Here is a 25,310-nt window from a genome sequence, read left to right as displayed (position 1 = left end):
TTCTGTGAGGGCAAACCCCCTCACTGCACCCATTCCCACTCTGTCAATGCCAGGGCTGCTGTCATGTCATCTGTGAAGGAAGGCTGGTGGTAACACATGGAGGCATTAAAAGCGATAAGACACCCATGAAGAGTTGCTGGGCAAAATCCAGGATGTGCAATTGCCATTTTCACTTAAGTTCAAGCAGCATTTTCTAACCAACTACATTTTATATTCAAATGCAATGAATTATGAAATGCACCTTCATTTCTGCTCTGATTTGGAGGCTCACTATGTGTTACTGAACAGCAGCACACTACAGCCCCAGAAGCAACTGTCCTTGGGCATCTCTGGAATTGATCGCTGCATTATTCACTGAGTTCAATGAGATCCTCTGTGGCAGAAGGTGACATACAGGTGTGAAACACTCCTGTCATATCAGCTTATGCTCAGCCACAAACCCACTCCAACATACAGTGCATATGCTCCTCTTAAAATGTTCTTTGTCCAACCTAGCAATCCTGCTCAAACACACAAAAGACCTAATCCTGACCTAGACAGAGCTGAGCCTCCCTATGTATCCCCATGGAAAATGGGGTTTGCAATGAAAAACAAATTCAGACCAACTCTGGTTGCTCATTATTTGAAGCCCATCTGTTAAATAAGCCATGGCAGATACAGAGACTTTGCCATCCTGCAATGAGAATGCACTCCCAAGGTAATTTCTGATGAAAACTGTATGTTTGCACTAGGTCTGCTCAGGCTGGTTCAGATTAAATAGAAACCCCTGCCAATTGTATTACCTCATTATTAGCAGACACTGGCAGCAGCCTTCCGCGGAGGGACAGAGTCTGGCTGCACTACCTGCCGCCACATCGTAATTCATGTCAGGTGCCGGGAGACGCACAGGATTACTGCCTCCCTCCTCTCTCTCCTGGCCACAGGGGACTCCTACTTGAACGTGACCTTTCATCCAGCCAAGCTGCCCTTCCACCTGATGCTGAGCCAAAGCCTTGGAAAAATTCAGCAACCCTCAGCAGGGGTACGGGGCAAGGAATGTGAGGATGCTCCTGGGGGTGCAGTGCATGACTGGCATCCCTGGGAGCTCACTGGGTTTAAGTCCTGCTACTGAATGATGCTTACACACAGTAGGAAAAGAAGAAGGAAGCTATTGTTGGTTCTCACTGCATATTTCAAGTTAAATCCCAGGAAAAAAAGAAAAGAAAAAAAAAAAGAAGACAATCCATCAGAGAAAAGTAGCCATAAGCCATATAATAACAATTCAAGCCATAGAGCATTAATTCAATTTGCAGGCAAGGTAAATCTTCCACATAATATTCCCCTATTTGCTCAGTGCCTAAGGAATTTCCCATTACCTTGTCTCTTTTTGATGTATGGCCCATTTGACCTTCACATAGCACAGACTTGTGTCATGCCCCCAAACCCTCTGCTCAAAATACTGCAACAACAGGCAGCTGAGATGTAAGAGCAATAAAAACACCCAGTGCAACCAGACTGTGTCTTTGGAACTGTTGGAACTGCTGAGCTGGAAGAGATGGAGGATCGCCTCCCGTCTCTGCAGAAAACACATCTAGCTTGCTGAAAAGTCTCAAACAGGAATCTAACACCTTCCATCTGCAGCCCATTACTCTACATTTTAACTCCCTCTCTCCGATTACAGGTCCCTGCACACTAGGACTGTATACGAAACAGTGCCAAAGTCTCAAGTCTGTGAGACTGAGAGTCAGGGAATAACTGGAGATGAATCAAAACTGGAAGCCAATTCCACAGCACTCTTTTTCCAAAAAAGCACAGTGTTTCAGTAAAAGACCCCATGAATTGGCACCATGCTGAGGCTGGCCTTTACAAACCTAAAGCAAAATCATCTGGTCTGCTCGGAAAGGCAGAACGTAACAAGGTGCAAACAATAATTTTTGGAGAAAGTGCTTTTTCAAATGATGGATTTCCCCCCAGCCCCGATCTTTTCTTTTAGGAGTGAGATCATTTCAACAACTGATCTTCTGCATCCACCAGGTTTTGCTTTACTTTGTCTGCCTGTCTAGGGGAGATGCTGAACACCCTCGAGCAGGGTGACAGCCTCTGTTCTGCTCCCCCTGGGCTGATGAATATAGTCGTACTGTGCATCTTGTGAGAGCATTTGACTTGGATATCCCAGGGAGGTAGGAGAGATTCACTCCCGCTGTCACCATCTCCCATGATCTCTGCTCTCAGCAGTCTCCCCAAGGATGCTGGCATCGCATGGACTTGCTAAGCATCCCCCTTCAGACCAGGACTGCGTCCAGCGCTCCAGTTTGATTTCATCTAACTTTGCACAGTGTTTCCACCCTGTTGTAGCTGCTTGCAGAGGGGTGGGAGAAGGTTGGATCTGCATCCCAGCTTCCCTGTACACTTCATGCATCCTTCCTGCTCTGACCAAGGACATTTTAAAGACAGCCCGTTCATTGTGATCAGCTTTGATTGTAGCTTTGCAGCAGTTAACAAGTCCTCCCTGGCTCCAGCATCCTGATGCTGCATTTTTCTCTTCCTGTTAATGGTGGGTTCTGTTTCTTTTATTACCTCTTAGCAATCGTTTGACGAGTTCTCACAGCAGGACTTTGCTCAGAATTATTCCACCCTTCTAAACTTCTCCTTCTAAAGCCATCAACACTTCATTACAACACAGCACAGCCTCCCATCCACAGCATTTTTTACTTGCAAAGAGTGGTGAGGCCATGGGATAGAGCAGAACTTCTCTGTTGGGTGCTCAGATCATCTCAGAGAATGCATCACTGGGCCAGATGCTGCCCAGGGGTGCAGAGAAAAGCTGCAACAGCCTTGCAAAAGCTGCTGTCTTCACCCAGCTGTATCAGCTGGTCAAATAAAAGATGCTCCATCTCCCTTGCGTGAGTTGCCTGAGGTTTGTCTACAGGAGGTTGATGGCTCACTATCATCTGCCCTTTCCTTGCTGTGATAAAAGGCAAAGTTTCACAGCTCTCTATTCAGACCTTTCTTGGTGATGATAAATGATCTGAGCCCAAACCATAGGCTGCAATGCACCTGGAATGGCTGCCCTCCACCAGTAACAGAGATCAACAGTGAGGACTCACCATCCATGTCAAGGCGCTGCATGATAATCGCCAGCTCCACCTCACTGGGCATGTATCCCAAGGAACGCATTGCCATGCCCAGCTCCTGCTTGGATATAAAGCCATTCCCATCCCTGTCCAGCACCCGGAAAGCTTCACGGATTTCTGTAAAGGAGAACAAAGAAAAGATGAGTTCATAAGGTGGAGGATCCCCTGATCAGTGCATCTGGACACATGGGACACAGAAGCAGCATACAGTGCCTTTTCTAATGTTAATGATGCCTATTTGATCATTTCAAGGCAGCATCATCATGATACATATACACTTGTGTGTATGCAGTCACGCATGCACACCTCTGTATGGAGATGGATATACACAAGAGCATCCACATTTACAATACCTATTTTCTGTTGTGACATTATTTATTCATTACATATTGAACTCCATTCCTCTCTGCAGCATCTGCCTTGGACTGTACCCCATCCTCATCCACAGTTAAGTCTCCCCGCATATGGCTGCACAGCAAACCCAGCCCCAGGCGTTTCTCCAGCAGCTCTTCTCCCAGCCCCTCAGCGTATCTGCAGGGCAGATTTACTTTATGTCACATGGGCAGATCAAGCTCTAACTTTCTCCAACAAAACTATGTGCACAGGGATAGCTGTGTGCTGACTGCCTCCTTTGCAGGGTTGGAACCCTGCAGCCGAAGCCTGGATGCACATGTTCTCCCTTGTCCAATGAATGTGAAGGTGTATCTTTTAAACAATACCCAGGCAATTGACATCTCTCCTTTTCACAGCCTTTCTCTAGTTTTGCAGCAATAAACAGCCTCAGATCAATAAAAATGCTGATGGCATCAAAGGAATCGCTCCCATCATTCTTCCTCAGCCTGGCTCAGCTTCCAACATCTGACTTGTCTTTTCCCCCCTCCAGCCTGTAATAGACACATTTCCTGCTCCTCACAGACCTCTCTTGAAGCCCCACCACCAAACCTCCCAGACCTGGCTGTTGCAAACGCCAGACTGAGAACCTTAACATTTCAGTTTGTTACAACCCTGTTTACTTGAAGGATTCAGTTGGAGGTGGGGAGAGAAAGAGGTGCTGATTTCTTACATTTGGTTTAACAGCCTTTGCCCCATGCTGCGGAGAGGAAAACACAGGATGCTTTATCTTACCTCTTTTGGGAATGAGGATATATGAGAAACCAGCATGCTGGGACCCACTGCAGCTTTGCTCAAAGGAGTTTAATTTTCATGTGAAAACATTTCATTGGAGAATTGGGAGGGAAAACACAGCGGGGATTTTTTATTCTGGGGGGAGAGGGGAATTAAAAACCAAAAGCTCTATTCTGTGTCAGGAAACAGACTGGATGGAAAAAGTTTGGCCAGTCCTAGGTACTTCAGGCATTAAGCCTCAGACAAGAAAATATTCGCAATCTTGCCATGGACCAGAAGCATGTCACCTCCCTCTGCTCCCTACATACCACAGAGGAACCAGCCCCCCTGCAGTGGGGCTACAGGAAAAAGCTGGAACCATAATAATCCACCAAGAAATGGGTTCAGTGATGTCTTTCTAACAAGTTATTTAGAGCTTTACAATTCAAAAGCTGTTTCTAAATCACCTCACATCAAAGTTCGCCACCTCCCTTGACAACACCAGTGCCTTAGCAAATTCTGCTCCAATTTCCACACGCTGCTTTCTGCTGTGTGTAATACCCTGGTGATGGGCCAGGGCCAGGGCACCTCCGCAACCTACTGCTAAATCTTCACCACAGATGTGGTTATCATAATGAGATATGATCAATTTTTAATCCAGTCAAAGTGCCCACTGATGCAAAAGGGGAAGATCCTATTAATTTCAATGAATATCAGGCCAGATCTATAATACCAACACTTTGGGTTTAGGGATGCATCAACTGTAGCTTCTTCAAGCTTAAAACACTTCACCTTGTCTCCCTGCCAGCCCAAGCTGGTGTAAGCTTGCTGGTATGGGGAGACTGTTGAAAGCAAGCTCGGCTGGAAGTATCGGCACATAATGCAAAGAGCCTTTGGAGTAGAAACGAATCCCATTAGACACTGCCAGCTGTAGTGAAATCTATTTTCATATGCTGTGCTGAAAGCTAAAGTGCAGTAAATATTACATCAAAATCAATTAATTTTAAAATAAAATTTTGACAGCTGAAAACGAAAGAACCAAATATATTGCAGGGAGCTGAGGAAGTGTTTTAGAAAATAAAATAGGAGTCTATCTTCAGAGAAGTTTGCATGCAAGTTAGACTGATCCAAATTGCATGAATAAATTACGTCTGTACAGGGGCAATGCTGTAGGATATCTGAACGCCAGTGAATATCTTCTCCAGATACACTGATTTCAGAAGGTGCATTTAACAGCACTGCAACCTTTGAGCCTCAACCAGAGGTGAAAACCCCACACATTTGGGGTCCAGCTCTGTTCCACAGCTCTCAGAAACCTGGACTTTTGACCAAGCCTGAGACATCTTTCACAAATCGACTCCTGACATCAAATGGAGCTGGCATTCACTCATCACTCTATAAATACCACTTGTGCAGAGGTATATTTGAAGAGCTATTTATAGGTTGAACACACTGTACACGAAGGAGCTATGACCTCAGTCAGTGCCTCCTCTTTATCTTTACATGTAACACCACCTCCTTATCATCTTTTCTTTATAGTGATTCTTTCTCCTCTCACATACTCACAGGTGCTGTCCTGCACAGCACCCATAGCGTGAGACATAGGACTGAGCATCCTTCCCAAGCACAGCACCACCAGATCTCCCCACCAGTGCTGCCAAAGTGCCGGCCCCAAATAGAGGTCCATGAACCTGTAGCAGCCTGGCTGGCCCTCACCTTTATTTCCAGCTGTTCAATTTCATTACCCAAAGCTAAAAATACATCAGCACTTTCCCCATATGGCTTTCCCAAAGAAGTCGCCATGGCAACTGATGCTTCTGGCTGAGAACTGGGAGCGGATGTGGTCCATGGAGGAAATCTGTCAACAAAGACGTTGACAGGGCTTGGGAGAAATCTTGAGACCTCTTCCATTTCGGCTGGAAGCTGCTCTGCATAGGGATGCTTTATACTGATCCAGAAAAGCAGAGCTCCGTTTTGTCTTTAGAAAGAACAGTAAAATAACAGGATAGCATGTCTTAAAGCAATGCTGTCCCAGCAGCTACCTTGCCCCTTGCCCAGCCTGGATGGCAGCAGAACCTCTACACCCAACCACGTACCTCTACTCAGATACACCTCCCCTGGGAAGTTAGTAAATATTGATATTTATTTCTCTTTCCACTATTTAATAACTTCTTTTAGTCCCAAATTTTGGCAGCTGAAACAAACTATATTGGAGGAGAAAGGAGAAAAAAGAAGAGAAAATACAGAAAGATTTAGAAAACAGAAAGTAGTCCGTTTTGCTGATGATGGCACTGGCCTGAGCCTGAAAAAACATCACTTCTTCTCAAAGAGCCCAGGCTTGGACCTGAGGGCTCTTCATCATGTCTCAATTTCTCCAGGTCCTGGGAACAGTGATATTGCTCATCTGTGCAAGGTGATTTCAACATCAAAGTGCTCACCCAACAGCCAGTGACTATTGGCAGCACTAAACCATCTCACTCCCAGAATTAATTCAAACAGTATCAGCAAGTAGTGTTGCTGCAGAGGAACAAACTCTGTCAGATGGACCATACACGATGCTTAACACTGAACATCATTCAAGTGAGCAAGGGGAGAGAAGGGATCAGCATCTGGCCCCATCCTAACTAACAACTTTGATTTCAAAGGGACAGTGGTCACAAAATTATTTATATTCCCAACTGATATAAGGCTGGAAAGAAGGACCAGGACCAAAAGCCCAGCAAAAAGGAAGGAATGCTGTGTGAATCAGATAAGATTCCAGAGCAGAAGGCTCTCACCTGAGAGTCAGCTGTGCTGAGGCAAGTATGGTGAGCTGGGTGTGAAGGCACATCCCTCAGGCAAGTTTTGCCCAATGGTTTTCCTGAGGTGAGGATTTATATTCCATGGGAGCCGAGAGCACAGCAATCACTTCTCGGAGTTATCTGAGCATTCAAAGGCTGTATGTGTGTTGCTTTTAATTCATTCTCACTCTTTCCTCACATACAACAGCTGCACCTTCCAGCTTCCCTATTACAGAGCACATGGCCATTCAATGACACCCCCCACTCCTTGGAAAGACAGAAAGGAAGAACTGTGGAAAAGGATTATTTTTTTATATTACCTTTCTGAAGGGCAAAAACAAGACTGTGTCATAGACCTGACAGCCAGCCTAGCAAGTCGTTAACTCTCTGCCTCCATCTGCATCTGGAAACACATCCTCAGCCACCCGCTCATATCACACCCACTCCAGCCCTTCCCTACAAAACACCTCTCCATGCTTCAGGCAAGCAGGACCCTGACCTTGTGCTCCCTTCCCCGGCTCATCCCTTCTCCATGATCAGTAGCAGGTTTAGTTACAGATGATTTCCCTCTGACTGGTAACTAGAGGCAACGATCATGATTTTTGTTTTGCTTCCTGAATGAGAATGAATCACGATGCTCCAGAAAATCAATTGAGCCTCAGCCATCGGGGTCCACAAACTCCCCTCAGGCACTACAGATGGTTTCAGGTTATTTCACTGGGTATAAATATCCCCACAATAAATTTTGTAATTACACTGTAACTACCACACCCAAAGTGCACAGTAATTACAATCAAGAGTCCTATATTGTTATTTTCATTAGTATGATAAGAGAAGAAATACCACCACCCAAAATCTTGCAAGTCATCTCATTCACTTAATTGCAGGTTTGGGCACCAAAGTACAAATTGAATGATCTAAAAGCTGTAAATAGCATGTCCTCGAGTGAACTGTTAAGTGAGTCTCTAACTACTATGTCTGTTTTAAAAAAAAAGTAAAAAAAAAGATGGAAATTTCCATCCCTCCATCTGCTATTCTTACGCTTGTTTTTTTCACTGCAAATTGCAACAAGGTGTCAAAAAAACTACATTTTTCATCTAATGGAACACCCCCCCACCCCCCCCCCCCCAGCATATTCCAATTGAAAGTGTCAAAATATTTCACTTGGTTCTTCTCAATCACAGCAAAACAGTTCAGCATCCCCAGATCAAACTCCTTCACCGCAGCCTGGAGCCACATCTACATGAAGGGCTGCAGCATCTTGCTCAGGTGCTGGCACCAAGTCCTGTCAGCACCGCCAAAAGCACATGAGGACCAAGGCTGCAGCTGGAAATGGGGAATAAACACCCAGGTTTGATACTGGCCTTAGTAATACAACGGCTCAAATCCACACAGTTATGTTGAACAGGCAAAACAAACTGGTGCTAGTCAACTTGACAAAGAATCTCAGCTCAGAAAGGTCTGCCCCAAAACCAAGTGTTTCGTCTTATATTTCCTTAGTGGAGCTTTTTCATACATAATTTGGCAGATTTTTTTTTTTCCTTCCCCAGGAAAAAATGATTTGTGGAAATGACATTTCCTGTGGTTTTGTTCCCAAACGCATTTAGCACTTGCCAAGTAACCTGTGGGAGCACTCCATTACCGTATAAATGCACAACAGAAAGGCTATCTGCAGCTATTAGATCCTCTTTTAAATGGAAGCCTTCAGTGCAAGCAGCAGGGGTTACACCGGGAATACCTGTGGATACTTCCTTGAGGGAAGGCTAGCGTGGACAGTAGCGCTCAAACTCCCTTGCACAAGGCTGCGAGGAGTAAATGTGGCTGCATCCTTCGGCGGGTGGTGCGTGCTGAGCAGCGTGGGACTGCATGAGCCCTGCAGCATCCCACGGGGACAGCGAGGAAGCACCGTGCTGAAGGCCGGCTGTCAGAAGAGTCTGGCAAAACAGCAACTTCCACTCTTCCCTGTAACTTCCCCTGCTCTGGCCAGAATTTAATCCAGGAAACAAGCAGGGCTTCCCTCCCATGACACTACACCACTTCAAAGCACCTCATGCACAGTCCTTATTCTCCTGGGAACAGCTAAGCCACGTAGAGAATTGTTTAACTTCACAAATACATTTTTTAAGCTGCCTAGACTTAAGCCTATAATGTCTGGGAGCTGCTGGTTTGGTTTATTGACATCAATACTCAATTCATCAACAGAAGCGAAACGTTTGCTGGACATAAATAGGTAATGAGTTTAGGATGTTACCCTGGAGCATCTTGGAAAATGAGAGTGATTTGATTCATGATTGCTTAAGGACGATTCACATTAATGATGAAGAGATAATGGCTGCCCATCTTTTTCTTTTTTTTTTTAATAATATATATAATATTCATCCTGTATTGATTTACTGCTAGAACAGTCTTAATACATTTCTTACCAAAATGAGAGTTTCAGTCTGCAGTCTTGCTTGGCAATAACTGCCTAGGAAATATAATCTCTCCCGTCATTTGTAGCTCTTTCTCTAGACTTTGCAAAGGTGCCTTAATTAGACTTTGAGTACTCTCTGCTGGAAATTTACTGCCCAATATTCAAACACAGGTACCTGCCATTTAGAATAATGTCCTCGAAATAGCTTTGCAGAGACCTATTTGTTACGAGTGTCTTGAACACCTGGAGAGTTGACTCTGACAAGGATGATAAGTTGGCATCCTTCTTCCCACCACAGAATGACCCTCAAGTCAGGACAGGCAGTACCTGCAGCAAATTCTACTGGAGTTCGACTACTTTCCCAGTCCCTCTGCTTTTAATTAGCTTCCACATGGCTACCCAGTGGCACATTAATATGTTCTTACTACAGTCATACTGAGGACCAGGGAAACATCTTTGTCCCTGGCACTGGCTGCTCAGGACTTACAAAATGAGCCCATATACGTGTAAGTCCAACGTGAGATATTACTCTTTGCTCTTCCACACACTCCTCCAGGTGGGATGGGATCAGCACCCCTTCTGCATACCCCTAAATCCCCTTCCACTCAACAGATTTTTCACCCAGCCCTTGGATTTATTCCCACTACTTGTTTCTATGGTATCACCACCCAAGGTGACAGACTGCCCCTTGGAAGGACCACACTATTCCTATGATTTAATGTTTTTCAGTTCTAAGTTGCCCGTACCTCTGCATTTTCTGTTCCCCAAGTGCCAGAATCTGCTCTATCCCAGAAAAAGACAGTTTTTCTCCTTAAAAGCCAAAGCCATTATAACACATAATTTGCTTCACTGAGAGCATATCTTGTGAACAGGAGTTCAGCAAACCAAATCCGACTTTAATGCACCCTCTCCAGTTCACCCTCTTCACTGTTTACAGGAATATGAGCTTCATCGTACAAACAACGATCCTCACTCAAAAGGAGGAAAAATGCAGAGCTAGCTCCATTCTGAAATTGAACTTTCTGGGAAGCACTCAATAATGCCAGAAATACTGTCTAGGTCTGAGTGCCAGAGACAAACTGTGATTTCTGCTATTTATGTAAGAAACTCAAACTAATGCAATGAATTAAATTCTTTTTTCTTTCCCTTGCTTTGAGACATTTATTTTCCCCCTATTTTCACTTCCAATTGCACAGTAAAAATGGGTACATCTCTGGCTGACAATCACTATAGTGTCCAAACTCCACTGAGCAATTTCACCTCAAAGTGAGCTTCATATGTCCACAAATCCCTGAGAGACCAGTAACAGCCTGGCAGCAGAGCCTCTCTCCTCATTACCTGAACCTTGCAGCACCAATGCTCCACTGCCTCCAAGACACCTATTAATTACACTAGAAATTGCCTTAGTTACCCAAACAGACTCAGGATTGCCATCAGAGAGAGAAGACTGCTCTGAAGACCACAAAAGAGCAAAAGTTGCAAGCTCTTGGTAATGCAGACAGATGCAAAAGCTCATTGCAGGAGAAAGAAAAAGATGGGTGATGGAGCAATCTTGGCTGTAGGGAGGAGGGATGTGATGGAGGCACTGCCCAAAACCTGAGCTCTGCCAGGTGGTAAATTACAACCCTGTGCTTGGGTGGGTTTTGGGCAGCTCAGTTGTGCGCTGCCTCTTCTGCCTTACAGCAGCTGTGAACAGGCCACAATGGACAAAAAGGGTTAATATAAAATATTCCAGCAGAAAGAAAGGTGAGGAAAATACAGAAATAATCTGCCCTTCAATTTGCTTTTCTTTCGGTGGCTTTGCAGTGTAACAAAACCAAGGCTCATCTATCATCCCTGGTCAGGAATAGTTTTCAGAACAGGCTTCACTGCAGTGAAGTCCTAATATTTCATGGCCATGCTATTTAGTATTTCTAAAAGTGAAATTGTAAATTCAAAAGGAAATATTGCAGCATTACTGAAATGAAGCTCTTCTATTATTTTCAGATGAAATGGCCATTTTCAACAGGGAATGTAATCAAATCTGCATTTTTTTCCTGATGGAAAATGTTTCCACTGGAAGAATTACAATCAGCTTGAGCTCCCCAGCTCCATCCATGCTTTTCGGTCCAAGCTTATTGCTTTACAAAGTATAAAGCAATTTGAGACAGCTTTTCCCACCCTTCCTGCAAACCATCATTGGTACATACTTGTTTAGGAAGAGGAAGCATCAAAATGCACCACAGCAAAACTGATACAGCCTCAGCATTTATACGGGGCTTTTTTAGCAATCCCAAAGTATTTCCATATTCAGATAACAGAAAACTCTGCAAATCACTAAAAAAAATCTGAATTTTGCCCTGAGCTACATTATCTGAGATTTTCATTCTCTGTGGCTGAAGATACATCCGTAACACCTGAAGTTATTATGATACTGCATTAAGATCTGTTGGAGGGGAATGGAATTGCTGTGGTCTTTATCTCTGGGTAGCATCCAGCCGCATGTCCTGGCATATGGGACAAGTGCTATTATTCTACACTTTCTGAGCCCAACCTGTTGTCTTGCTGATCTGATATTGTCCTAGACCAGGGCTATGAACAAATCATACGGGGAGCTCTGCCTACTCAGGCTGACATCAAACAGCTGGAAATTTGCTCCCAAGCAGGTTTGCAACCCTGTGCAAAGTCAGAGTAGTGAGACTGAGACAAATTGCCTCCCTAAATCCTGTTCATAACCCCAGAGATGCTCCTCTAGCTCACGCTCTGCTGGGATGGGTTACAGCCCAAGAGGCTGCAACTGGGACGAAAATGAAAGGGATTTTCAGAATGTGTATTGCCAAGTTAACCTCAAAAAGTCTGGTGTGCATCCACACAAGCCACCCCAGGATATGCTGGTCAAAGACAAGGTCACCATGCTGGTCCCAGGTTTTTCCATGCCCAGCCTGATTTCCAGCCAAAGAAATCAGGCAGACATGCTGTAAAGCAAATATGAAATGTCCACCACTAGAAATGTAAGTGGGTAATTGAAAGCTGCCCATTGATCTGAACAAATTTACCTAAGTGATCTACTTTTTTTCACTTACATTTCTGAAGCAGAAAGTATGTCAGGTCACTGAGATATGAAGAGACTTGCTTGGGACCCTCACAATGTGAAAGGTTTCACCTGCAACTCCAGACACAGCTTTTACTTATAAAGTGCTTAATAGTAGGTGTAGGAAAAACTTTTCTGGTTTTCTTTTTGCTATGATTATCTTTTGCAGAAAACAAGAAAAATGCTATATGAAAAACCTTGCCTTTTTCAAACATTCCAAGAGGGCGATCGAAATATTTGTGTTTCTTCCTTGTTTGGTTTCTACTTATCAAAGTGACATAAAAATAAAACATTCCTAAGAATAAATCTCTGTCCTATTTCTGTGCTGTGTACCTGAAAGCAGTCCTTGAGAATTCAACAGTAAAATACATGTTGGAGGCAGGCATAGACTATCTCAAAATGGATTTCTTTACTCACAAGCTTTAAAGATACTTTAAATAACATTGAAGAATGTATTTATTTGCATTTTATACCTTTCAGTAACATATTTTCTGGTTTTTTTTTCCTGTCCCAAAAGTAGGAATGAGTTTGGCAGCTTCCCAATAAAATAAAGAAAAATGAGATTCAAGCTCTTTGCTTGTACTGACTGCTTGGACTGGGACACCAAAAAGGACAACCTAATCATTTTACTCCTTGCAGATCAACAGATCCATTTGGGTGGGGACAGCAGTTGACAGAGTAACCTTGCTCTGGTTCTCCAAGGTTTAACACTTCTTGAAGCCATTCACAGTGGGGCAGATGAATGTTAAATCCTCCCCAAGTCCTCTTTCTTTAGTAACCAAATCCTAGGAGCAGCCTGATAATTCCTTCTATAGTACATAAAATGTAAAACAAGGGGAACTTGATGCTTTCTGGTTCAAGATGAAGCTGGTTCTTCCCTCCCAGGGGTGAGCTTCGGGGAAAGCACACTGAAGTCCTCTATGAAAGAGGAGAGACTGAGCTCTTAGGCAGAAGCTCTTCCCTGTGAGGGTGCTGAGGCACTGGCACAGGGTGCCCACAGAAGCTGTGGCTGCCCCATCCCTGGCAGTGTTCAAGGCCAGGTTGGACACAGGGGCTTGGAGCAACCTGCTCTAGTGGAAGGTGTCCCTGCCCGTGGCAGGGGTTGGAGCTGGATGAGCTTTAAGATCTCTTCCAGCCTAATCCAGTCTATGATGATTCAGTGATGAATTTCACACATCAGAACCAATGGCAACGCTCCCAGGCCATACCCAGGTCTACCCACCTCTGACAGTTTGCTCCCTCTGTAAAGCCTGCTCAAAACCTTGAGGCATTTACACTTTCAAGAAGCCAGTGTAAACATGCAGTAAAGCCCCAGGAAGTGTTTGCCTCCTCTGGCTGGTGCAGTGAAACACATAAAAAAAAACCCACAAAACAAAACAAAAACATCTTTTAGGACTAAAACATCCACTTTACAGTGCAGAGCAGGCTTGACGTCTGGTGCAGGAGGATGGACTGTCTGCCAGGGACCTAAACTTTGCCAGCCACTTTGATTATCCAACTGAGGCAGTCTCTCCCACCTACAGAAAAGGCTACAAGGACTTGCACTGCACCTTCTACATCCCTGCATCCATGAAAACATGCCATGTTTTTTCTGGCCAAGGCTCACTGGAGAGCATGTTGTGTAGTCAGCCTCTTCCTCCTGACACTTTGACACCCACGATCAATAATCCAGCTCTTCCTACAGGTGTCAGGTTGTACCCACTGGGGGCATCCTATGTTCGGGTGAGGACACCAGAATTTTTGGAAAAGGATGGATTAGTTGGGAAACATCCTTTATCTTCCAACTTAAAGAGTAAACTCAGTAAATTCACATCATTTCTCTTTTATGCCACAGCTCTTCCACCACTGGCCTTCAGCCAGCCTATGGGACATCATCCACTAGTCCACAAGTGGTCTGGGGGGGCACAGATACTCATTTCTCATTTAATGACACTGTTTAGCGGTGGACTTGGCAGTCCTGGGGTAAAGGTTGGACTTGGGGATCTTAAGGATCTTTTCCAACCTAGTTGATTCTATGATTCTGCTTTTACTAATACATTGCTCTGCCATGAATTAAATATTTCAGGCATTTCGTAGGATGCAGGCAGAATATCACCAAATGGAGGAATGAGAGGTTGGTAACAGAGAAGAGCTCTTCCTTCCCTTATCTGCAAGAGCTGTTCTCTTACCTGCCAGGTGAGCTCACTGTCCAAGATGCAGGTGATTCAAGCCATGATGTGGCTTCTCATCACTAACTAGCAGATTGCACTGCCTCTTTCTTGCACTGCTCACCTTCACCAAAGCTGACGTATGTGGAAGGAATATAATGAGACTGCTACTCTGGACAGACCAAAAACTATGGCAGGATTCATGTGTCATGGATCACAGAAAATGTGAATGGAGATAAGGCACCAAAAATGAATGACAGCAGATGCACACAGTACATGGGACAGCACACATCCCTTCTCTTCCTTCCACCACCTTTGATGGAAACGAAGCTGGTTTACACCAGTCAAACAAGACAAAGATTTGATCATAGCTTCCATTTCCCATGTGTTGGTTTCCATCCAAATTAATGCCAACGTGAGTGCTGAACACAAGAGCTGCCTTCAGAGTTCTTTGTTCTTGAGAACGAAACAGCAAAAACGGAAAGTACAGTAAGTCTCTTCAGAGAGGATGGTTTAATTAGCTGGCATGATATCAAACCTGAATGACTTCTGACATACAATTACTGTGCATTGTCTATGCTTGAAAAAAAAACCGTGTAACCTGCCTTTATCATCATTGCACTCTATGTTCACTTGACACTTTAAAAATATATCACGTGTTCACATTTCAGTGGTCCTTTCTGAATCTCCTGGTCCTTAGCACAAATGAGCATTTCCAAAAATAACATAAAATCTCATAACCTGAACACATATACAAGTGCAGAGGCTGCAACCGCCTCTCAGAGTTGATATTAAAATTCAAATGTGCTCCTTTCAACTATGGAGAAGTCCAGCTAAAGCTCTAGTTGGGAGAAAATAATTTACACCCGGCCATCTATCTCTGTTTGGGAAGCAGAAGAACACCTGAAGTGAGGGAACAGCCTTCCCCAGCACTGCAAGCTAGATTGCAAAGATGACAAAGGCAACTATGCCTTATCTATGTGACTTCAGGTGCTGGCACCCTGATGAATCTCTAGGAATGATGCTACCAGAATACTGGTTATGGCTGGAAAAATCCTCCAGCAGATGTTTGAACCTTTTCTTGATCCTTATCCCTTGATCATTTTCTTCATGTGCACCCTGACTGCTCTCCTGGGGTGCCCTTCCTTCACCAGGCTGCATCTCCTCTCCTGCCCCTTGCACCCACTATGCAAGTGTAATCCTTCTCCCCCAGCAACCTGGTGCCATATCCTCCCATAATCCATCTTTGAGTCATTTCTAATTTATTCCCTTCCTCTCATGTCAGCCTCATGCTGCCCATTTCAGAGCTTTCTCCAGTTCTCTCTTTTCTTCTCCACTGCCTCTTATGTACAGTATCAGAGTCCCTAACTGATTTCCAGCTGTCATTCAAAGTCTCCTTGCAGTTCAGAAGCACTGGCACTTCTAGAGATCAAAATCCATTAGGGTTGATAAGGCATGATTAAGCCCAGGCACACCTTCCCCTTTTCACCCACTAATTCGGGGTGGGAATTAGGATGTGAGAGGCCCATTAGCAAGGTAATAGTAAATTCTGCAGCCACACAGCTCTGAGTGTTCACCATCAAGGTCCATACATGGATGAGGGGCAAATTTACTGAGAAGGTAAATAAGTGACTGTCCTCTCTGAGTCACCACGGAGCCTGGTGGGTGTTTCTGGGCACTACAAGATCCTGCTTTGCACAGAAGCATGAAGCTGAGGTTCTCCAAGGTACACAAAGCAGACAGGTAGTATGTGTGGTAAACAAAGCCTATTTAATTAAAATATACCTGGCTAAACATCTTAAACATAAAGGGAATTTATTAATAAATCAGACTCAAATGCAGGCATAAGTAGAACCTCACACTGGGGGCAGAGTGATTTATACACACAAGCAAAATAGATCTGTCTCACATTTCTAGAAAAGGACACCAGATGTCTTTGACGTCATCTAAATTATCTCTATTTTTAAAAGTTACTCTTTTCCATTTGCTGCCAACTCAGAAAGTCCAATTTGCCAAGATAATATATCTAGTGTGGATGAAGATTTCCAAACTTGAAGTATCAGTCTCTTAGCAACCGTAGTACTCTTTGTATTAAAACTGATCTCAGTGAAACTGTCGTCTTCTGTAGCCTTTTATGCACCTAATCAGTGAATTCCCATTAAAGACACAATATTGGGAAAATGGCATTTAAGATTCTAGATGCATACAAAATATATACACACATGTATATTCCATATTCTCTTTCCACAGAAGGATATTTATAGTCAGTAGACATGTCAGGGAAATATGTGGCATATCTTATTCATGCAACGAACTAGATAAGAAATGAGAAGCTGAATGTAAAAAAAGGTGCAGCAAGACACGATAAGGAGAAAAGAAATAAAACCATGGAAAGAACTTTTCCTTCCATCTGGGTCTGATTCAAGTGGTGGCCTTTAGGCAGTGGGCAGGGGTGAGAGAAAAGAAAGCCTCCATTCTCTTGTCTGCTGTGCTTTCAGCCCAGTGCTGGAAGAGCCATTTGATGCCTTCCTTTCTCCAAGCTTACAAGAGTTCTGGAAAGGGCTTTTGACTCCCACATTCACATCTGCTTCTTCGAGCCACACACAGAAGCTCACGCTCCTGGTAAGCTTTCTTTGGGTAAATAACACTTCAAGGTCCTCTGCACAAAGATAAGGTGTTGCAGGAGTATGTGAAACCATTTTGAATGTAAAAGGGATAAAACAAAGCAACGTGTCTCCTGTCCTTGTGCTGCCTATCCAGCAATTCTGGGCGTTTTCGTTCATAACAATAGAGAAAACTTCAGAAAACAAAATGGAAACCTGTCTCCTCCCACAGTAATTCCACATAGATAGTCTAATCATCCTGCATCCCTGCAGGGCTCCAGTCCCATCTGAAGACCAAGCTATACCTTCTCCCTCTGTCCCCCAGGACTAAGCCTGAAGGTGGCTTGACTGTGTGAAATCTCCACCCTCCCTGCCCACAGTGTGAGTAGGACTAGAGCCATGGGGTCTGCATGTATGAGGACCAGCAGACAGGATCAGTTTAGAAGTGTAGGCACTAAGCACATTCCTCTGCTGTGGGCAGATGAGGATCCCAGTGGCTAAATCTCACAGGCTGATCCACCAGCTTTTGCCGCAGACAAGACTCACTTCAACGGCTGGTGGTGACCAGCAAAGTGAGGGCAAGGAGCACATTTCCTCATCCAGAAACTAAACTGAAATGAAACTCTGGAATGAAAGAAGGAGCAATTCTCTGAGCTGTGCTATGCTCCTTCCCCCTGCCTTGCAGCCACATGGAGTGAACCCAGGAGGCCATGGAGATGCTGCGAGGGCTGGAGCAGCTCTGCTCTGGAGCAACTTGGTCGAGTGGAAGGTGTCCCTGCCCATGGCAGGGAGTTTGAACTGGATGAGATTTAAGGTCCCTTCCAACCCAAACTAGTCTGCAATTGTATGATTCCATGATCTCACACCACTGTCCCATCGGCACAGACAACACTTTGAAGCTTTTACAAACATAGTGGGACATGTTTATGGGACAGACAAAAGCAGAAGGAAATCAACTCAACCTGTACTCTATTTCACTGGCCTTATTTCTACAGAATTCACAATAGCAGCCCTTGTATAATTCCATTATATCACTGCAGTTGTTATTTATGCTGTGAGGATTACATTGCACTCCAGGGCAGAGGGAAGAGACAGCGAGGTCCATTCAGTTTTACAAGATGGAGTAGATTCCCTGTCTTCAACCAGCTCTATTATTCAAAATGGTTTTACTTACTGGCACATGAAAAATGATTGTGAGATGATCTAGAGCTGACTGTACAGCACTTGATTTCAAAGGCACTTTAAGTAATCAATCTGACAGCGAGCTTTGAGGACTGCCACGCAGGCCCACTATGTGCATACTTCATTTGCTCTCTCAGGTTGCTGAGTGGAGAGCAACTCACCGCTAAAATAAACACTAAAGTTCATTTCATAAAGGAGGGGCTGACATAGCTGCAGCTCTCACGTAGCTCATCCACATCAGCTGCTGTCATTGTGTCGCTCACCTGCATGCGCTGCCTGCCTCACTTTTAATAGTGTAACGCAGCAAAGAGGGGATTTTATTCATTATCATCAACTCTTACCTAATCAACTGCAAACACAAGACATCAGCGTAGACACTTGGGTAGTATGTGCAGAGTCACAGCAGTAGGCTCAGTAGATCATCACAATATACATACACAACACATGCCATGGACACGATACTCACACAATGCCTACCTCTAAAACTCATTGTCTAGCTAGACTGCAATATGGAGCTGGTCCCAGAATAAAATTGCATTGAATTTCCCATGGCAATAATGAAGTTGTTTGATAAAATTACTCTGGAAGTATTTCTTACAAATTTTAATCTATTCAGATTCATAAGAAATATAATAGAGAAAAAAAAAACAAACCAAAAATCAGAACCACCTGACAGCTCTTGGCAGCTTTGCCATCAAACACATAATTAAATTCAAAGTAAATCTAGCCCCTAGTCTAGATTCCCAGCACAAAGAAACCAGCTGCAGAAAGAAAAAGGCTCCAGCACTAATCCCTTTCCTAACACAACCACCATGCAATTCCCTAACAGAGCAAGGGGCAGGCTCAGGGCCATGCCCTGCCAGTTACCTGCCCTGGGCTCTTCTTTTCCCCAGGAGGGGACAGCTCAGGCACCCTGTTCGAACACCTTCATAGCTTAATTCAGGAGTTTGCTATGGAAACACCTTAGGGGAGAGAAAGGACCAGGGAAGCATCTTGCTAAGAAAACAGTGACAAGGGAATAATGTGTCTAAGTCAGTTCAGAGAAGATGTTTATTTCTCCCAACTTTTGAAAACTTCCTTTCTGTTGTATTCCCTCCCCTCTCCCATGAAAGTGGCTTCTTTCTCAAAACAGAAAACATGCCACATGCTGGTTTGTGTCCCAAACTGTGATGCAGCTTCTGTTTGCAGAGACTCCCTGCATCGGTCTCCAGCTGATCCCGCTGCTGGACAAAATCTGCCTGTTATCTTGGAGACATTACTACACTAAAACAACATCACCAGAGCTATTAGGAAAGCTGCTGCAAGTTATGCAGGTTGCCAATAGCTCCAGGGGATTTCACAGTGGCCAAAGATAACAAGGAGGAGGGAAATCCCAGCTGTGTTCCTTCCATAGGCTGTATCCCGTGTGCAGGCTGCGTGTGGATGGGGGACTGTGCCCAAGCACGAGCACACTGGAGGATCCTGGACACAGGGCTGCTGCTTCACAACCATGCAATGCAGCCAAGGAGGTGGGAAAGGATGAAGACCACTACACGTTCTTCATCTCCATCTCAAACTCTCTCCTAGTGTATTTAAGCAACAATGCAGAAGAACAAAAAGGGAGAAAAAATCCCCAGCAGGTCAGCTAGTTTGTTGCTGTAGCACATCAGCTGCTTTCCCTCTTCTGTTCCCTCCTATCCTGTTCATCACATATGGAGCACTACACAAACCCCAGAAAGGGACTGTAAGGGCTCTCAAGAAGTCATGCATCTCCTATGCTTACCCAAATCCTGGATGAAGCTCACCCAGGGCAGTGTTTATCAAGCTGAATTCACATCTTCCTAAGGAAGGGTACTAAGGAAGGCTTGAGATGCTCAAACTGACTGAAGGACAACTACGTATCTTTAACTACCAGCACCAGCAGTGTGTCCATCCTTACAAATGGTGATAACAGGCCTATATCCAAATAGTTTCAAGACTTCCACAAATTTTTCCAGTTCTTTTTGTGATCACATTTACTTTTGTTTGTCCTGTAGCAAGGAGTTCCACGGTTTAATGCGCAGTATATGACGATCCACTTTCTTTTCAGTTGAAACACCTCCTCCAACTTCCAGCTGACATTTTCTAGCTCTTGATTTGGAACAGACATCAAACAACTGTTCCCTGTTCTCATTCTCCACACCATTCACCCACTTTACACACTTAGATTTACCACATCCTCAGCTGTGATCAGACTGAAAAGCTTTTGTCTAGCTATCACACAACCAGCATCATCTAATCTCTCCTTTCAACTTGGCCTGTTCAAACATTGCTAAACACTCAGTGGTCATCAGAAACACATCAGGTTCCACAAAAGCCTTCAGAAGACCAACAGTCTATTGCTAGCTCTTCTCAGTAGGAGGAAATAAATAAACGTTCAGGCTCTCAGACCAACCCTCTAAATATTCAAGGTGGAAGTTCCAAACTACCTCATTGTGGTCATCAGCAGTACTGGAAGCAACTGGAACAGGAGCTTCCCCATGACCAGCATAAGCAGGTCACCAGGGCCAGGAGCTTAGTCATATCTGCATACCCAACACTGAGAGGTACAGGCCATTAAGGTGTACTGGGAGGGACTGGATCTCCTATCCATAAAAGTCCATATGGGTCTTCAATGTATTCATATGCCCTATTACCTAGGCATCTGAATACCATCCCGCTACATATATTTACACATCCAAGATGTGATGGGTAATGGTTGTTATCTCCACAACATGGTCAACCAAGGCCCAGGGCATGACAGTGGGCAATACCTGGACTCCTAAACTAGACAACAGGCCAGCAGCAGCCATCCATCTTGGCCACCTCCAGTGAGAACCAGACCATTTTAACTAACCTCCTGCAGAGGCAGAAGCAGCAGCTTGGCCAGTGATACCTCTGATGCTGCTCAAATCAGCTGATAAGGGCTGGAGTCCCCGTCTGCAGAATGGCCCTATTACAGAAACAAGGGGATTAGGGAGAGTAGCCTGTAATTGGCAGGATCTGCCTCATTCCTGCCTCACTCTCCCTGTTTTAATGGAAAAGCTGCAGAAACATTCACACTTAATTATAGCAGAATGTTGTGCATGGGCCCAGCTGCAGGGCTGAGCCAATGTATATCACTTTGGAAAGACATCATTGCGCAATTTCTGTCAAGTAATTAGCGTGCTCCGCAGCACACCAAGCCCAGAGTTTTACTAGCACTAAACAAGGTTAGCAGATTTGTAAACAGCTTGCTATGGAGTAATATTTTTCTGCTCATATCATCTAAAAATATCTTGGGAGAATTTGCTCCAGTACAAATGGCTCTGCTTGAAAGGGTTTAAAACATCAAAAAAAAAAGCTTATGATAATTCAGAGCAGGTTTTTGCTTTGTTTGCCTGCCTGTCGCTTGCTTTTTTGGTTCCTAACTTCAAACAGTTACACAGCCCACAGCCTGGCTTTGCTCGAACACCCAGTTTCATCAGAAATGAAATAAAAAGTATGCTAACACCTAGCTCCATCCCTTCCCCACTTCCTACATGACCTTATGCACGGGTAAATTATAGTTTCTTGTTTGTTTTACTGCAGGTCCAAAAGGGAAGGGGTACCAAGGGGTAGCTGCTGTATCACTGGGTGGGAAGGCAGAGCCTCTGCCCCTGAAGAGCTGTGAGAGGAGAAGACTCTTGGGGACTCTTCTACAGCTCACAGAGAGCTCCATGGCTTCCTAAGTCCTGCATTAAAAATTTAGCTCTTCCCAGGACTTTACAGCATGTGGCATCCATACCCTGGTGAAAGGCATCCTTCTGCTCAATGCCCAAATGGCTCTCCATTGCTATTTCCCAGCAGCTTGCAGATGACCTACATTCAGTTTAGAAGCAAAAAGATATTTTATTTCATCTGTTCATGCTTGGGTTCCCAACGGAAGTCCTCAGGTCCTTTCATCTCACCCTCTGGCGATGAGAAAATCTTGTTTTATGCTCATTCTCACCCCCATCTGCAGCACAGACTGAAGGTGCTAGCTGGGATTCAGGTGACCAATACAAAGTCTCCAGGAGCAGATCCTGACTCCTTGGGTGGGCTGGATCCTCAGCTCCCAACAATGGTTGTAAAGGGGACATGTTCCTAGAGTCAGCAGCTAAACTACCAATTACTGCAAGTGGACAAAGCTGCTGATGACAGTGCAAAGAAATGAACTGTGCCGTGCCTCTGCCTGTCTTGTTAAATCATGATGGTAACGCTGAACCTGAACTTAAATAGGTTCATATGTGTGACAAGTGACCATGTCCTACCCTGGGGCCTCCCGGAGCTCCTCAGAGCAGTCATGATCTGGTGGGACACTGATTTCCACAGAGGGACCCAAGATTTCAATGGACCACAGCCAAATGACCAAAACGTGTAATTTGAACACTTGTAACAGCTTCTGTCTTCCCCTTTGCTTGTGCCAGGTTGGGCTATTTTAGCATTTAACTCTGTTGGTTTATTTGGGAAAAAGCAGACCATTGGGAGATCTGTTATTCCATCCATGCTTATCATTAGGAGGCTGCTAATGAAACTGCAGAGACCTCCTGATGCCCAGGAATGCCAGAAAGCAGAGTACAAAGTGGCATACTTTTTACACTTCATTGGGAAGCTTCAGAAATTAATTGGAGTACAAAGTAAGGTCTAATTGATGTTTGTATTGATTGAACTGCTCCAAGTCTTAATTTTGGTTGTACAACTCACTTTAAAATAGAGCCATTTATAATTAAGACAGGATCTGTAATTAATGGAGTTTTATACTCATAAAACTGACTCTCTCATCAGTCTAAATTAAACTCCACATGAAAGTTTGTGCAAATTAAATACAGTAGACACCAAAACTACTTTTTCTGAACTCTTCTCTTTCTTATTAATGTCAAAACAAAAATCAAAAAATACTTGGAAATATGAAAAAGTGATGAAAATTCATATTGGAAGTGACAGCAGGGAAGGGTGCAGGGAACCCTGCAGTGGTGCAAGCACCCCTGCCCACTACATGCAGTGCAAGCACAGACTATGACATCAGAGTCATATTCAACATGCGACAACAGCAAAGCCATGAGCCATTTCCCACATCTCAATCAGGACATCTGCATATCGTCCCTCTTGGACAATTGTGTCAAGTTGTAACACAAACCTGCTTTTAAAAGTCTTTTGTTCCAACAGAGTCACACGAGGCCACCAAGCACAGGGGTCTTACTGGGGGAGGCCTCCCTTGCCGTCACATGCCAGTGGTTGTTTAAAACAAGGGTGGCAATGTGCCTGGCCATTCCCCCAAAGCCTCCCCAAGTGCTGAAGCTGTTAATGAAACTCTCCAGTTCTGGTAAGTGTGGTTGACCAGATGATGCTTTCCAACTTGATCTCATCGGAAATTTTTACAGCCATCAACCACAATATTTACAAAGAACCGACAATTTGGGGCTTGTGGCAAGAAAATAAATCATCTTGGACATATGTACATAGATAAAAGCTCCCCAATAAATCTGTTTTCCATGTGTGAGTCTGCCTCATCCTTATCTAGGTAATTAGCTATTCCCTTCTTTAAAGGCTCCCATTTAATTAGGGTTGCTGTTCATAGTGGAATATCACTTCCTTTTCCCAAAAGGACTACTATTTTTGGGTCTGTTTTTTTTTCTGGCTGCCACATTCTGGTTTTCCCACTAAAATTAAAAAGTCACTGCAGCACTCACCAAGTATTTATGTCTTGATTCCTACACACGTCCCTGAGCTGACATCCATAAAAGCTTGTCACAGCCATCCAGCATTTTCCCACATAGCTTCAAACTGAAGTTGAAGCTCAGGGCCTCTCAAAAGGTACTGTAAAGAGCTACACGTGCTGACTTGATCTCTGGTAGCTTCCAAGGGTCAACGTCATGCTTTAGAAATGCCTATCTCTCTAGTAGGCATTAGAGAAGTCTCAATCAGCTCTCCAGGTGAGCGAACGAATCATGGCCATTGCATGCAGCTATGAACCACACCAGGGTTTCTCCCCTGCCTTTGGATAAGGCTTGCCTTAGCCTTCTGGATGGCCAGAGCCAGTCCTGCTCCCACCAAGTTCATAAGAAGCTGAAACCATCATTAGCCCAAGCAGAGCTGAGGCCACAGTAGAGGCATAGAAAGTGGACAGGAAGAAAATGTCAAAGCTGGCATCAAAACAATTTGTTTAATTCTTTTTAGAGCTAAACCAGCCAGCCTCATAGCTCTCCTGCATCAGAGTTTCTCTTTTTAGCCCATTCTATGCATTTGTGTTGCTCCCATCTCATCAAAGCCTCAGAGGCCTCAAGAACAACTGCTGGAAGAGCTAAGTGGGAATGCAGAAAGTTGATTACTAATGAGCCACATAAATTATCACACTAGTAATTTCCCAGAGGACTAAGGTTCAAAAAAGCCTCTTTTTTCTCACCATCAATTGTCAGTCAGAACATCCACTCCAGCCTTGGGTCAGCCTTTTCAAGTAGGCTTGGGTGCATTACAACTGGGATGGGGTGGGTTTTGTGACATCAAGAACTGACATGCCTTTACCAGTTCAGAGATGTCAGTATTACCTGTGCTTATATGCACTGATGGACACATGCAGCTAGGAGGAGGATATCAACTCTTTTTCCTCCCAGGAAACACTTTATGGGTGGCTTCTGCATGCAGACAAGTAATTAGGAAATTCAGGGATGTGCACTGTTTGCCTTTAAACATTGTTCTGAGGGAGAAACACACACTGCCAACCAAAGCCAAAAGTTAACAGAGCAGCTTTTTATTTGCCTTTACACTTAACTGCTTAAGTGTTTAACATTTATGTTTAAGTGTTCAAGGCCCATTTGCCTTAATGGGCCTTAACACTGTGATCCCAACCCTGAATTTGTCTTATGCTGAAAAGCAGCCTGGAAAGCCTTAGAAAGCACAATAA

The 25,310-nt window shown here is 44.3% G+C and overlaps 1 protein-coding gene across 3 annotated transcripts in view; it reads right to left on the bottom strand.

Annotated features, from left to right (window-relative positions):
* CALN1 (calneuron 1) overlaps nt 1-25,310 on the bottom strand; it is a 133,173-nt gene that overhangs the window by 55,832 nt on the left and 52,031 nt on the right. For all 3 annotated transcript variants that reach the window (XM_061470330.1, XM_061470331.1, XM_061470332.1), the window contains one exon: nt 3,087-3,230. In XM_061470330.1, the coding sequence (XP_061326314.1) occupies nt 3,087-3,230 (144 nt within the window). The remainder of the gene's footprint in view (nt 1-3,086; nt 3,231-25,310) is intronic.

The sequence above is a fragment of the Pezoporus flaviventris genome, unplaced genomic scaffold, assembly GCF_033815535.1.
Source record: "Pezoporus flaviventris isolate CSIRO_AGI_PZ_B2104156 unplaced genomic scaffold, CSIRO_AGI_Pfla_v1 ptg000063l, whole genome shotgun sequence".
NCBI classification, from domain to species: domain Eukaryota; kingdom Metazoa; phylum Chordata; class Aves; order Psittaciformes; family Psittacidae; genus Pezoporus; species Pezoporus flaviventris.
This window is presented reverse-complemented; position numbering and strand designations above follow the sequence as displayed.